Genomic DNA, 15,954 nt, shown 5'->3' with positions numbered 1-15,954 from the left:
CTGGTCTGAGGGATCATGTTGTTGAGCTTGAATCGTGATTGCACACTGAGTATATATTTCAGGGGAGCCAGTTTCTGCAGATATTCTGAGTATCTTCCCATCGCTCCACCTCCTATCCAAGTCTTTGTCAATAGTGTATGAGTGATCCAGTAAGCCAATGGATTTTATAACCCTCAGGGTACATTTCATAATATATGGGAATACTACCCCTGCCATGGGGTTACTGATGCCAGAAGAAAATATTTGTTTTGCTTGCAGCCAGTAGAGCAGATTCACTCCTGGGTGATAAAGTTGTATTTGTCATATTTAACCAGCCCTCCTCCATTTCTACCGTATGGGTGAAAGATTACTTATCAGGCATTGAACAGTGAGTGTTTTGTAATCTTTTTAAAGCTTAATGGAGACAAGACAGAGGTGCCAGTCATAGGATGAGATTCTTAGCTGTTGGCTGCTGAGCTTTGGCCTAACAGTTGGGTGCACCTATAGTCCCAGTGACTGCAGCCCTTCTTACTCTAAATCCAGAATGTGTAGTTTACGTTCCACGCCTCAAGAAAAGTTTGGCTATATGGGTGGTACGTGTGTCCTTTCCACCTGGACTATTGCAACCCTATTTACCATGGTTCACCTGATGGCTCTACAGCTTTCAAAATATGGCGACTAGGGTGATGATGGGGATGGGTACGTTCAGCGTTATCTCTCATTCGAGGCAAGCCCTGAACTGGATGTTCATAATAAACAGAATCCTTCTGAAGATTTATTGTCTGATTCACAGAGCCTAGTACGCAACTGTCCAGTGGCCTTTTTTATCAAGCATGGTGACCCCCTTTTGCAAAGTCAAGCCTTCAGAATTTAATGTGTGTCCTCTTTTTACTATCTCCCAGATTAAAGCAGTGATAGCTGGTGAGAGATCATTCTGGATCTTAGTCCCCGTGCTCTGGAATGATCATTCCGTGGAGCACTGTGATATCTCCAGTTTTCCAATTTCAAAACACTTCTGAGAGGTTAACTTTGTGCAGAGATTAAGCTGTTGGGGCTTCTTCCTCCTTTGGAGGCCGAAGGGATTTCCTTTTGTTTCATAGTGTCTTCTCATTCAGATCTTTTTAAAAAATGTTTTAATTATGCTTTCTTTATGTTGGCAGCATTAAGATGCTGCAGTGTACATGTGGTTAATAAACAATAATTTCTTTGGGTTCAGACACTTTTATGTACATTTAATGTAGTGTATTTGCACTGATATAGTGAAGGAGAAATCAAAGTATTCATTAATATGTATAACTTTTGATTTTAGAACCCTCACAGCATAATATTCCTGTGTGACCTCCATATCCATTTTCCAGCCGGGATCATTGACTCAATCCGTAAACACTGCGTGGAAGGGAAGATGGCTTTTGCTCCCATGGTCATGCGCCTGCATTGTGGAGCCTCTCCTCAGGAGCCAGAAGGTATACTGGAAAAGATTCACGTTAGAGGTGTATTGAGGGCTGGACCATTGGTATGGAAATGTATACAGTTCAGTCCATGCACTCCTTACTAAACCTGTAGTTCTGTCGGTCATCCCATTTGGCGTGCTTTTGAGGTTGTATTTCAACAAGTGCGTGACTATGTAAGCCACTTGTCTTTGGACTTAAGAGGACACACAGTTTTAATGTAGCCAAAGCGTCAACAGAATCATTCAGTCATCTTTAGTTATTCAAATGCAATCTATGGCTTTCCCACAAACATGAACCTTTTAATTCTGATCATTAGTATTCCCAGTGCATTTCGGATACTATGGCCCTCATTCTGACCTGGCGGTTTGGGCAGAGGAAGCACCGCCAACAGGCTGGCGGTGCCTCCCGGGCCATTCTGACCGCAGCGGTAAAGCCACGGTCAGAAAAGGGGAACCAGCGGTTTCCCGCCGGTTTTCCCCTGGCCCAGGGAATCCTCCATGGCGGCGCTGCTTGCAGCGCTGCCATGGGGATTCCGACCCCCTTCCCGCCAGCCTCTTCCTGGCGGTTTACACCGCCAGGAAGAGGCTGGCGGGAACGGGTGTCGTGGGGCCCCTGGGGGCCCCTGCACTGCCCATGCCACTGGCATGGGCAGTGCAGGGGCCCCCTAACAGGGCCCCACAAAGATTTTCACTGTCTGCTTAGCAGACAGTGAAAATCGCGACGGGTGCCACTGCACCCGTCGCACCCCTGCAAATCCGCCGGCTCCATTCAGAGCCGGCTTCCTCTTTGCAGGGGCTTTCCCGCTGGGCCGGCGGGCGATCTTTTGGAGATCGCCCGCCGGCCCAGCGGGAAAGTTGAAATGACCCCCGCGGTCATTTGACCGCGGTGCGGTCTTTGGGCGGTTTCCGCCTGGCGGGCGGTGCCCGCCGCCCGCCGGGGTCGGAATGACCCCCTATATGTCTTTCATCAAGGGATATGTTTTACATCATAATCCCTTTCAGGCACGAATATATCGGTGTTCTCAACAAAGTTCCAAATGCATAGTTGATTGTGTTTGAAGAATAAAGAGTTTGATTCTTCTACAAGTTGAAGTTATTTGCAAGTGTTTAATAACTAAAGATGATTGAATGATTCTGTTGAAGCTTTGGCTGCAGTAAGGTTGGACCGACAAAGCCAAGTGACACTCGTGCCAGGTTTAATGGGTCTATGCTTAAAGATGGCACCAACATAGACATCCAAAATCTCAATCTTATAAAACGAATCTGTCCACAAATGTTTCAACCTGTATTTAATTCCTAAACAAAGTCAAACTCAATTGCTTGAGAGTGGAGTGGATTTATGTGTAGAGTAATATTTTTGGAGACAGATCTTTAGATGTTGGTAGCGTATGTTATCGCAAATGATGTTTTTGCACACTTTTTCCACACATTGGTCCCATGCCCCACTGCTCCACAGGAACCAAGCTGTGCCTCACAGATGAGACCCAGCTAGGCCAAAACTAGTATGAAGTTGCATGTGTACCCATTCTGAGTGGGCGTGGTCTGGCTGTTTAAGCTCAAGTGTTTTTATTAGGATAGGACCACTATTGATTGGCGTATGGCTGGTTCCTCTCCGAGGTGGCATGAAGGTCAACAAAGACGACTCAAATGTTGCCCTGAGTAATTGGCAATGGCTGCGATTAATTCATGTGTCACTCCAAGTTCGGGAACCATGGAGCAAGCAGGCGATACTGGGCTAATGTCATAGGGATCAGGTTGTTTGCCACTGATGCCCTATGCTCCACAAATCTATGATTCTGCAAAACTGGGCCCAGTGCAAACCCTTCAGCCTTTCACACTCAGTGATTGCAATGGTGAGCACTAACAGGCTTCCTAGGGAGATAGTGTGAGGGTGTGCAGGCGCAGAACTCAACAAACACCTAATAGTGCAATAACAAACTGTCCAACCCAGTGCTTTACTTTAGTAAAAGAACATTACTTTAATCTACACACTTAAAACGTAATACTCCACACAACAGATAAAGGGTACAAATAACACACTGGTCTAGGTCTACTGCGCCTTGGATTCTGCCCCTCCTCACGATATGTTGTGTTTAGGTGCACAAAAAGTTTACGTTGCAAACAGGAATTACCTATTCTGATTCACAAAATCAGGATTGGCAACATTTTGTGTGCATTCAGCACATTTGTGAATGCAGAAATTCGACCACTAGTGATGAATTTGCACATTCTCAAATGTAGTGTTAGTCGGGTTTGTGTATGCTTTTGAGAGGTCCTACCTTCAAAAATAGATGACAGCGAACATATGTGTAAGTTTGTGAGCATTAACGTACTCCTTATAGATAGAACTCCACCTTGGAAATGCACAAAGGCAGGAATAACTGTTTTTGTTGAGAGGAAATATACAGGAAGCCCACATGTTTCTGCTATGGAGAATTAAACAGAAGATAATCAGACATGAAAAGGCACATTTGCATAAAGGTTTTGCATGTGGGTTTTTCCACCTGTTGCAAAATTTGCTTGGGGAAATGCTACACATAGCATTACATCCAGCAATGCACAACTGTTGTAGGTTTATAGGGGTTAGTAATCACGAGAGAATTTGCAAATCCCATAGAATTTGGAGAAAGTTAGAAATACTTAAGCAGTTCCTAATTTCAAAGCTGGCATCTTGTGAATCTGTCCATCTGTTTGAATTGTCATTTCCCCCAAAGGCACATATCCACTGTTCAGAGTACACATCTATCAACTTTTCCCCCTTGATTTAATTTGTACAAACATCTTATGGACAACTAACGGTCTACGTCAAAGACCGTGACAGATGATTTTAGACGTATATGTGGGAGTGGAATCTAGCAATTGGTTTAGGAGAAAAGGGCAAATGTGTTTATTACAAGTAGTACCTATCATCATTTACAGCTACCTGGTCATGATGATGCTGTTTTTTATTTCTTTGCCTTTAGGTTATTGGGAAGTTAACGGGTTTGGACTTTTGGGTATCTACAAATCAGACCTGGATGCCATAGGAGGGATGAACACCATGGAGTTTCGCGACAGCTGGGGCGGAGAAGACTGGGAGCTGCTGGATAGGTGATATATTTTGCACATTTTTTTGTTTGTTTTCATTATCTCACAGGAGCTTACTTTCAAAGAAGTATCACTAGAAATCATTCCCCCTCCAACATCTAGCTATGGATTTGTTATTCTCTGTGGCTGCCATTAAAGATTTCTACTCTTAGTTTTATCATTGTGTTTCCACTTCATGTTTCACCCCTCAGTCTTACTTTTGTCTTTATGACAAAATTGGCAGGGATACACGCAGGCACACAATGGCCAATATGAATTTGGTATGGTTGAGATGGTTATTGTACAAGTAATGAACACTTTGGATAGCTGACATTTATTTTTTTTACTATTAGATGACTATGCTCTAAATTTGGCACAACCGTAATTCCCTCTACTGAGTTTCTATGTTCCAAAGTTCACTGACTTTGGTCAAGGCTCATCACGTTTCATGTTTATTGTTTGCGCAAACTAGAACTGCACCACACTTGTCATAGAGATACATTTGACTCGGCCTGGGTCCTTCATTTTTTTTTTTTCGAAATATCCAAAAGCTTTTAGTTCCTTGACTGTACCTTTGACTTGTGAACTACTCGTGAATTGCAACCTAAATGTATAGCATATCTGATTTGTCAAAATAGCATTTTTTCTGTCTGCCATTTTGACATCCTTGAACTTGCAACGAGGCATGATCTGACTGGCTACCATAATGTGTCTGTTAGGAACACTGTTGACAGATGCCTCATTGGAGAAACATATCTTGGGAACTCTGGGAGGGGTTGGGGAGCGTGCCCAGGACCCTGGGAGTGCAAGGGAGGTACCCATTCCTAGGTGGTGGTGTGCGGTGTGCAGTGATGTTCTTCTGTTTCTGTTATGGTGCAAGTGATCTCACTCCGGCTTTCTTTTGACCTTAGAATGTTGTGGGGTGAAGTGGTGGACCAGAGTGGTAAAAGATAGTTGACTGTCAGTGAACTTGTTTATTTACAGCTGGTTTCCTCAGAAGTTGTACTTATCTATTTTGGTCAATAAAATAACAAAATATCTGCTCCTCTCATCTATCTTGATCTGTTCAATTGATGACAAGGACCACAGTATCGTTAGGCATTGAGACCTGGATGAGGAGACCGACAGCCGCTGTATGAGAGAGCCTCAGATGTTCCACTCTGTCTTAGGAGGCATCCTGAAGGCATCAGGTGCTTTTACAGAGGGGGACAGTGGACAAGCAGAGCTCAACACACAGAACCAGTGTGTGTGAAAAGGCGGCTCAGTGCACAAGAGATACGTCACCCGTTTTACCTACGTGATAGTGTTTAATGGAAGCGCAGTATCACATGTAAGTGCAGCTGTAAATATGGTGGAAGGGGGGGAGCCCAGACTTTGTAACGAAGGGAGGAAACCACCATACTCAGGAGTGAGTCCTTTTATTCCTAAAGAGATAACATGGTGTTGTAAAGACTCTCGTTATGGTAGCAAGGCTGTTGGATTTTGGTGGCAGCACCACCGAGCATAGGGGACTAAGGAGGGCAACGGAAGCACTGCCAACAGGCTGGCGGTGCTTCCAGGGCCATTCTGTCCGCGGCGGTAAAGCCGCGGTCAGAAAAGGGGAACCGGCGGTTTCCCGCCAGTTTTCCCCTGGCCCAGGGAATCCTCCATGGCAGCGCCGCCATGGGGATTCCGACCCCCTTCCCGCCAGCCTGTTTCTGGCGGTTTACACCACCAGAACCAGGATGGCGGGAACGGGTGTCATGGGGCCCCTGGAGGCCCCTGCACTGCCCATGCCACTGGCATGGGCAGTGCAGGGGCCCCATAACAGGGCCCCATGAAGATTTTCACTGTCTGCTTTGCAGACAGTGAAAGTCGCGACGGGTGCTACTGCACCCGTCGCACCCCTGCAACACCGCCGGCTCCATTCGGAGCCGGCTTCTATGTTGCAGGGGCTTTCCCGCTGGGCCGGCGGGCGGCCTTTTGGCGGTCGCCCAGCAGGAAAGCCAGAATGGCATCCGCGGTCTCCTGACCGCGGAGCGGCCATTTGGCGGTGACAGCATGGCGGGCGGCGACCGCCGCCCGCCGCGGTCAGAATGTCTGCCTAAGTCTTAATCTACGCCATGTGACAGCTGTCAGCCTAACCCTTCCATCCAGCTAGCAGCACCTCACCAGTACCCAAGAGTAAAGGTGATTTGTGGCAGCCCTTCGCATGACATCTAGATTTCTCAGGGATACCTGTGGTGGAACAAATCTTACTCCTTTCTCTCAGTCACATGTGTCCACACATACAAAGACAAACAGAAGCAAGACTAGGTTCAATGAGTTTTATTGAATCATCTGTAAAAGACATGTATTGCGATTATGGGGATGAGAAAACATAATAAAAGCAATGTGGTGACAAGAAAAGTGAAACTTAGGAAAAGCTCCACAATACTGTTGCAGTGATGATTCTAGAATCCATACCTACACTTCTGATATTTCATACATGAGCATGGCAGTGTATGCCCTAATCTGCCCATCAGCTCCCCTCCCCCCCCGGAAGGAACTCATCCCCCATACCTGTAGTTGTAGATAGAGAAGAGGTATGTGGGTCTCCTGACAGTCCCTCCCCATGGAAGCAGAGAAGGCGTCTTATCTCAGCAGAAACTGCAAAGTTGGAGTGCAACATACAATGGCAACAGGCTGGAATTCCCCTCTATCATGTAAGAGGCAGTGAGGTGTTTTATAAAACACCATCTGGTGTTCTGAGAAATCGCCCTGACAGGACACCACGTATGTTTCTGTGTACCATTTGGGTACATGAAAAAAACTTTATGCCAGCAATAACTCGTAACTTATCAGGTTCAGCCTTGAGCAAAGTACAGATCGAAAGCATTGTGAAGAGAAATTAACAACAGAATTCACAACCAATAAAATAATCTCCACTAAAATGAAGCTCTTGCTAAAATACTAATAAAAATAAAAATGCATCTATCGGACTGAAAGGGCACAAGCTGCAGGCCTAAGCTAAAATAATGTGCCTGTGTAACAGCTAAAGTAACCTCACAACACCTTCCCCATTGACGGTTCAAAGAGAAGAGGTCCCTAAGAAAACATAAATATTAAAACTACCATAGTTATAACATCAAGCCTAAATGCATAAAATAAAATGTTCATGCTGACAAGGAAACAGACAAAAATGCAGGCCAAATTAAACCTGGTCAATTTAGAATTTATAAAAAAACATATCAATTAATATAAAAAGGAACTAATACAGTACAATAATGACTTTAATGAAACAAACCAGAGGCCTAAATCTGCATAGCATTAAATTAACATAAAGGAGACTTTCAGGCCTGGGATCTCTTGCATTATGTTTTTTTTTTTAAATAAACGTTCAATAGCATTGGGCACATCACCAATTTTCAATATAAGAAAGGTAATAATAAAACCTATATATAACTATATACATATTGTGATACCAGTTACAGATAATATACATATATTGGTGGCATAAATATGTAACCCTCTGCAGACTACATCCATAAACTTGGGCTACTCATATCAATATAAAATCAATTAATAAACCTCCATTGTTTCTAGAAATGCCGGAGGATACACACGTACTGGCAAGACTGGAAAATATGTTTAGTAATTATCTTGAAGCTATAAATGACATTTATTTTTAGCTCCAACAGATGAAGAGCTTTACTTTGACTCATTTTGGAACACAAAGGTAAAGGGCTTTCATAAGAAGGGCGAAAACGCCACAAGCAGCGTAATCGCCCATGTGTATGAAGAAGCAATAAAACACAACAATAGAGAGGTAAATTTGGTCATGATCAGACATACATTCTCCACCAGGCCAAATATTGACTAGTTTGGGTCTATTTTGAAGGAACTAGCAGTGGCTTTTGACTTTGGAGAAATTGCAGACCAGTTAGGAAGGGGAAAGCTCAATGTAGAGATAAGATGAAAGAGCAGTTATTCCTAAGCAGCCATTCTACGTTGTCATAAGTAATTGTAATTGCAAAATTGCAGAAACATTGAATGAAATACCAAGTCAGAGAACTAAGCATAAATTAAAAGGAAACACAATTGGATGTGAGCACTATTAAAGTTTGGCGGTTATTCAGTGAAGGACAATTTTAGGGAAAGGAAAACATGAGTAAATAAACAAGGAGATTGTAAAAAGACAGAGGGCAGGGTATTTTAGGGATGTTGAAGTAAAACACATTTGACTTGCAGCAAGAACTTGTCCTTCACAAGACAGAGATATGACCGATGTAGTGGGAAAGGGCATTATGGAAGGATGGGTATGATCACTAACAGGACAGACAGGAAGGTTACGTGAGGGTAGGGGATGAAGAACAAATATCGGAAATACAAAATATAGTACTTTGGTAAAAAGGGAGTGGATCTAGAAAAAAAGGCATTACCAACATAAAAAACAAGCAGCATAGTAAGAACTGATGGAGAAAGCGTAGTACTGGAGATTGACTCTAGATATTGCACATAATGCTTTGCAGAAATATGCGAAATAACCAGTGCCCAGAGAAACAATTACATACCAACACCATAAAGTTGGGCGGCTGCAATGGAGAAATGATAACTCTAGTGGGATATTGAAAAGAAAGTACTGAGTTCAATGAACATAACTATGTGCAAAACGTGTATGTTGTGGAAAAAATCCTGTCCATTTTACATTTGAGGCAACAATATGAATTAGGGAAGACACTAAAATCAGGAAATGGGGAACAAGTATCAATAGTAGGAAGAAATAAACATGAAATTGTGGAAAAACAGAGAAAACTATTTGGGAATAAAATTACAAAACTGTAAGGCTATGAATATATTTATCTGGGGGGTGTGGCCGGCAGCCGATGAGGCTGCAAGCTTAGGGCGGAGCTCCGGGGCTTGGATCGGGGCCCGGCCTTCATTACTACCGCGCAGAGCTCACCGAATCGTCCACTGTCCACTGGGATCTTCCTCCGTGGACAGCTAGCTTCGGAGGTGACCACGTCCTAGGAGATTCCACCCCCGCAGAGGCGGCTGCAGGTGGGCTCCTCGGATGACCGGGGGGAAAAGAATAAAAAAACAAAATGGTGACTGCAACTATCAAAGCGGCCGCTGAAGAGACGGGAGAAGTGCAGAGGCCCTGAGCATCCTCGACAGCCGAGAACTGACCGCCGCGGCCTGAGGAGTCCGCTAAGAGCATTTGGGGCCCCGGACTAATCGTGAGAACCCGGTGAGTGCGCTAACGTGCGAGCGGGGTAGAACGGTAATCCCCCGCCCAGGCGCCGGGCGGAGGACGGGGTGAAAGTGATAGCCGGCCCCGGGACCTTCGAGAACCTTTAAAGTGTTGATTGGAGCATGAGGGGCACTCGCCCAGCCTCCGGCCTGAACAAAAGAGAAGACACATCCGGGAGACACAGCGTTGCGGAGTGAGGGGTGGGCCCACCACCTTGCATCAGGGGCCCTGGGTTGTACGGGACCTCGGAGACGCCTTATATCCGGGGGCCCCCGTGACTTGGTCCGGTTGTACCCTCGGGCGGCCCCGGAGCTGTGAACGGAGAGGGAGAATTGGAATGGATACCCCCACCCCTGTACTTGCATGTTGTGGGGCCCAAAGCACTACCTACGCAGGTAGAATCACAAACCACGTCACCTGCACCTGCGGTTGGCCGCCCGTCGTTGGAACCGTAGCTGGGACGCTGCGGGGGACCCGCCGGCCCGGGGGGGGCGGGCCAGCGAACAGGGAATTCCTACCGAGCACTCTTGGATGCCCTGGGAGGGTCTATTACCCAAATACACTAACTGGAGGGCTGAGTCTGATCCACCTGTGGACCGTAAAACATACAAGACCCTAAATTTAAAGGGGCACAAAGTGAGCGAAATCGCGACCAGAAGACGACATCGCAACCTACATACAGTGTTGGCTCAGAGGAGAACGGGTCATAGAACACTCCTCACATTCCGACCACCCCACTATACCCGGGATCTGAAATAAGTCTACAGACGGTACCAGCAAACGGAGGACATAGAGTGGAAAAGTGGGAGAGTCTCTCCTCCCCACTGATTGGAACCTGAGAGAGGAGGAAGACCAGGGCAAACAGAGAGGACCAGATAGGCCGAATCCGGTGACTCGGACCCCTACAGTGATTTGGGCACACAACTCATCCCTTCCAGTCACAGCACAGTTTTAAGCATGGGGAAACCTAAAAAGCGAGAAGACCAAACCCAAACTGAGTTTGCAAATGTGAAACACCCTACTCAACCCTCCAACCTGGCCAGCACAGGCAATTTAACTCCTCAAGAAACAACTCTGGACACGGTCCTCCTAGCTATTAAAGAATCCCGTGAAGCACTTGAGCAAAAAATTGATAGTCTGTCGTCGGACCTCTCACTGTTACGAGACGACCACCGTAAACTGAAAGAGAGAGTGTGGACGAACAAAAAATCTCTATCTGCAGTCGCCCTAGCACAACAAACAACAACTAATGAAATAGCACATATTACCGCCCGAATTAAGACATTAGAAACCAGAGCAGAAGATGCTGAAAACCGAGCACGCAGGAATAACTTCAGACTTATCGGGGTGCCGGAAGGTTCGGAATCTTCAGCAAACAGCACAGAATCCTTCTTGGAAAATTGGATTAGAAACACAGTGGCCTCCGAGGGCCTTTCGGCTTACTTTGCAATAGAAAGAGCTCATAGGATCCCCAACAGGGCACCACCGCTGGGAGCTAGACCACGCCCTATCATAGCTAAACTGTTGCATTACAAAGATAGAGACTATATACTCTCCCAATCACGGCTACTAGGCGAAACTTTATGTAATAATCAGCGGGCCATGATCTTCCCGGACTTCAAGAAAGAAACCCAGGCGCAAAGGGCCTCCTTCCTCAGTCATAAACGCACTCTACGAGAGAATGGGGTAAAATATGCAATGCTTTTCCCCGCCAAGCTCAGAATAGAACATGAAGGGAAAACGCATTTCTTCTTAGCACCACAACTGACCGCCTCATCCCTCCCCCCAAGGCCCCTCCACGAACCGGGGAAGAAACGCAGCCAATCCTCTAAGCTGACCACGGAGACGGCCCCCCCCAAAACATCAATCCCTTCAGGAGATGCGAGTCGCTGTAGATGCAGCCACTGCCCTTAGCGGGGGGTCCTGCCATAGTCCTCGGACTTCCGGCAGCCTTTCGGACCTTGACTCTAGCTGTGGGGGCTCCTCGATATCCTCACGAGACACTACCACCAGCCTGCCTATAATAACACCAGGAACCTTGGAAGAAATTATTTGACTCTACTGTGCGCAGACTGTTCTGTCCGTGAGTATCTAAGCGAAAACAATTAACTTTGACTATGGTCCCTGTTAAGCTCTAGCCCCGGAACACTGTTTTTAAACATTTGAGACAAAAGCGGATACTATAAAGAACTGACCATGTTGCGGCCGGGCCCCGGGAGAGGCTCGGGACACGTGCTCTCGGCCCCTGCCACGCCACCCACCTATTGGATTTTATAATAGGAATGTTAACGGTTTGGACGGGAAGAGTTTTGGTTGCCGGTCCTGGGGAGTGGGAGTTGGGATTTACATTCAATTAGTTTTAGGGGAACATCGTGCACTGAGGCCTAGAGCGATAAATAACTCTCGAACCAAACACCTGACAGGTAGTTGTAGCAGCAAATTGCCCTTGGATCCTTCCCCTAATAATAGCCAACAACTATTAAATCAAGGCTATGACTTCAAAATACAAATTAATAACCTGGAACATCAGGGGGTTAAATAATATAGCCAAGCGATATAAGGTGTACAACTACCTTAAACGTAGAGGGGCACACATAGTTATATTGCAGGAAACTCACTTACTCGAGCAGGAGATTATAGCACTTTGGAAAAGATGGAGAGGCCAAATATTCTCTACCAACTATTCAGCGTTTGCAAGAGGAGTTCTAGTTTGGGTGCGCCCCGGCGTTCCATTCCAGGCTCCACACACAATTTTAGATATAGACGGAAGATACGTTGTTATCATGGGAAGGCTAGATGGGAGGGAAATAACTATAGGGGGCCTCTATGCCCCGATTCAGGATCAAAATAAATTCTTTGACACTTTGTCTAGAGAACTAGGTCCGATTCTAGCGAGCCCGAAAGTGTTAGGTGGGGACTTTAATTGCATAACTGATATTAATATGGATCGATCGCACCCTCCCCTTTCACAAACTCAGACTCTAAAAACTGCTAAAGCTTTTACAGAATGGCAACAACACTGGCAAATAAGAGACTGCTGGAGACTCCTCAACCCGCATAATAGAGAATATTCCTTCTACTCAGCAGTACATGACCTACACGTAAGACTAGACACAGTACTAGTTTCCCCGGAACTACAATCCACTGCAGTATCAGCCGAGTATCTGGGCCGTACCATTTCAGATCACAAACCCTTACTGGTTTCACTGGCTCGGCATAGAGAAAATCCTGTGATCCCCACATGGCGACTTATGGCAGAGGCATTAGAGGACAAGGCCTTCAAACACTCCCTTCACAATAGTATCAAAGACTATTTCAAACTAAACTCAGGAACACCATCCTCTAGATCAATAGAATGGGAAACCTTTAAAATAGTAACCAGAGGCAACTATATTGGGGAAAGTGTAGGAGTGCGTAGATCTATTGAATCTGAGCTTAAAAAGCTCGAAGTCTCCCTAAGAGACACCGAACGTAAACATCCCTCTCACCCTGAGCTGACCCCCCCTTTTGCGGGAAACTAAAACGAAAATAGTAAAAGAAAACATTAGGCTCTCTCGCTTCGACTATAAACAGTACTTAAGTAGGCAACACGCCGAAGGAGATAAGGCAGGCGCCCTGCTGGCATGGCTAGCCAAACCCTCCAAACAACAAACTATTATACTCGAAATTGAGAAGTGTCCAGGTGACAGAGTACTTAGCCAATAAGAAATTAATACTTGCTTCTTCGAATACTACTCCTCCCTTTATGCATCTCCCACCGACTCAATTAATACCACCCAGATCACAGAACTAGAAACACTTGCTCTCCCTAAACTAGGAGTCGAAGAAAGCGCGACCCTAGCTGCCCCTATTTTAATAGCTGAAATCAAAACTGTAATACAGAACATGGCAAAGGGTAAAGTACTGGGGGAAGACGGACTCCCTTCAGAGTTTTACCAACTATATCAGGACACACTTGCTCCTAGACTCTGCAAGCTATACACAGAAGCGTGGCATAATAATAGATTACCCCAATCTACTAACGAGGCCATAATGATCCCCTTACTAAAACCAGAAAAACCATCTAGTGATGTCCGTTCATACCGACCTCTATCTATGTTGAACATACATTATAAAATATTAAGCAGGATATTAGCCAATAGACTCTTACCCTTCATGACCTCACTGATTCACCAGGACCAGTCGGGTTTCATCCCACTACGCAGTACAGCACAAAACATCAGACGCCTAATCTCAATTCTTCACTCCGTACCTGCTACCATACCTCAAGCAGCAATAATTTCAATAGACATTGAAAAAGCCTTTGATAGTTTAAGATGGGACTACCTAGAGCAAGTTATGTTAAAACTGGGATTAGGAGGAGGTTTCACTCGCTGGACGAAACTATTATACACAAACCCCACAGCAAGAGTACGCACAGGTAGCACTTTCTCCGAGCCCTTCACTGTGGGAAGAGGGACCAGACAAGGCTGCCCACTCTCCCCTCTTTTATTCGCTATAGCGGTAGAACCCCTTGCGAAAACTGCAAGATCCAAAAGGTACTTTGAGGGCATTCTAATTAATAACTGGACACACCACGTCGCCCTTTATGCCGATGACATGCTACTTATTCTCAAGAACCTAGTTACGGACCTACCTGGGGCGATAGAAATGCTAGAAAACTTCGGATCAGCCTCAGGACTCCGGATTAATTGGAGGAAATCCTCCATTTTCCCGGCGTTCAAAGGCACCCGAGGCCCTCTGACACTAGGGGTTTGCCCCGGTCACTGAACACTTTTAAGTATCTTGGAGTCAACATTTATCATTCAGTAGAAGACTTGCTAGAGGGGAATATACATGGAGCAATTAGGGGAATCAAAGCTAGCATGCAATTCTGGAGCACACTGCCACTAACGGTTGCAGGGAGAGTCGCTCTGCTTAAAATGATAGTACTGCCCAGACTATTACATTATTTCTCCACGCTCCCACTAATAATCCCGAGTTCGGTATTTAGGAAAACAGATTCTATAATTGCAAGCTTCATATGGGGACCTAGCAGACACAGAATAGCACTTCACACTCTACAAAGACCTACCTTGGAGGGAGGCTTAGCCGCCCCTAACTTAGAAATTTACTATTGGGCGGGACAAGTACAATGTTTGGCAAAATTGATTAATAAACCCCCAGTCGCAAAAGATTTACAGATACCATTAAACTGCCCGCTAGGAAAAATCCTACATATAGTATTGAACCCCAGAAAACCGAAAGAGCCACTCCCACTGGAGTGGGAAGTTACAAGACACTGCTGGGATCACTACTTAAAACGCTCTCACACAAAGACTCCCTACGCTTCTGAAATCTCTTTGGAGTCATTGAACTGCCTCCCAGGTAATCAAATCACCAAACATGTTAACAAATTAGTACCTTATAATATTACGAAATTGGGCGACCTGTTTCTCAATGGAAAACTTTGCTCTTTTGTAGAGCTACAAGACCGATTCGCCCTCCCGCCCGTATTGTTCCTTACCCACAATGCCCTCATTAGAACCATTCAAAAACTATGGGGCTCAGGAACCTCCGAGCCCCCGATCCACGGGGGTTGCGACCTCCTCTGCTCCATAGGAGACCAAAGGGGGATAATCTCAGGGGTATAGAAATTCATGCAGAACGGCACCTGCACTCCGCTAAACAAACTCAAGACTAAATGGCAAATAGATCTTGACACCACATTAGGAGATACCCAATGGGCTAGAATCACATCCCACATCTATGCAGTATCCAGAAACGCAAGATTTAAACTGATAAACATGTACATTTTCCATAGAGCCTACTTAACCCCCAAATGATAACCCAAATATATAACACAAATAACTCCTGTTGTCCGCTCTGCGCCAAACTAGCGGCAGACCTAATGCCCATGTTATGGAACTGCCCTCAGATTAGCTAGTACTGGATAGAAGTATTCAGGAAAATAGCCAGCTGCACTGAAAGACCACTATCACCAACCACAATAGCAGCAATTTTGGGGGATTTCCTGTGCCCATCGACACACAAAACCTCGAACAAATTCATAGACCTGGCAATGATTTCAGCAAAGAGAGAGATAACCTCACATTGGAAAGACCCAGGTGGTCCGCTAGTAAATAGATGGCAAGGTGCACTAGTAAAGTGGGCTGAAATAGAGGGCACAGTGTTAATGAAAGAAGCCAAAGACCCAGAGAAAATGTTACACAGTGGGACTCATTGCTTGAAAACTTAAAGGGTGTAG

At 45.5% G+C, this 15,954-nt stretch overlaps 1 protein-coding gene across 1 annotated transcript in view; it reads left to right on the top strand.

The window, feature by feature from the left end:
- The window catches only part of B4GALNT3 (beta-1,4-N-acetyl-galactosaminyltransferase 3), a 501,487-nt gene that overhangs the window by 475,859 nt on the left and 9,674 nt on the right, over positions 1-15,954 (top strand). The window contains exons 18-19 of the mRNA XM_069228126.1: positions 1,289-1,442; positions 4,393-4,519. Of these exons, the coding sequence (XP_069084227.1) occupies positions 1,289-1,442; positions 4,393-4,519 (281 nt within the window). The remainder of the gene's footprint in view (positions 1-1,288; positions 1,443-4,392; positions 4,520-15,954) is intronic.

The sequence above is a fragment of the Pleurodeles waltl genome, chromosome 4_1 (assembly GCF_031143425.1).
Source record: "Pleurodeles waltl isolate 20211129_DDA chromosome 4_1, aPleWal1.hap1.20221129, whole genome shotgun sequence".
NCBI classification, from domain to species: Eukaryota; Metazoa; Chordata; class Amphibia; order Caudata; family Salamandridae; genus Pleurodeles; species Pleurodeles waltl.
This window is presented reverse-complemented; position numbering and strand designations above follow the sequence as displayed.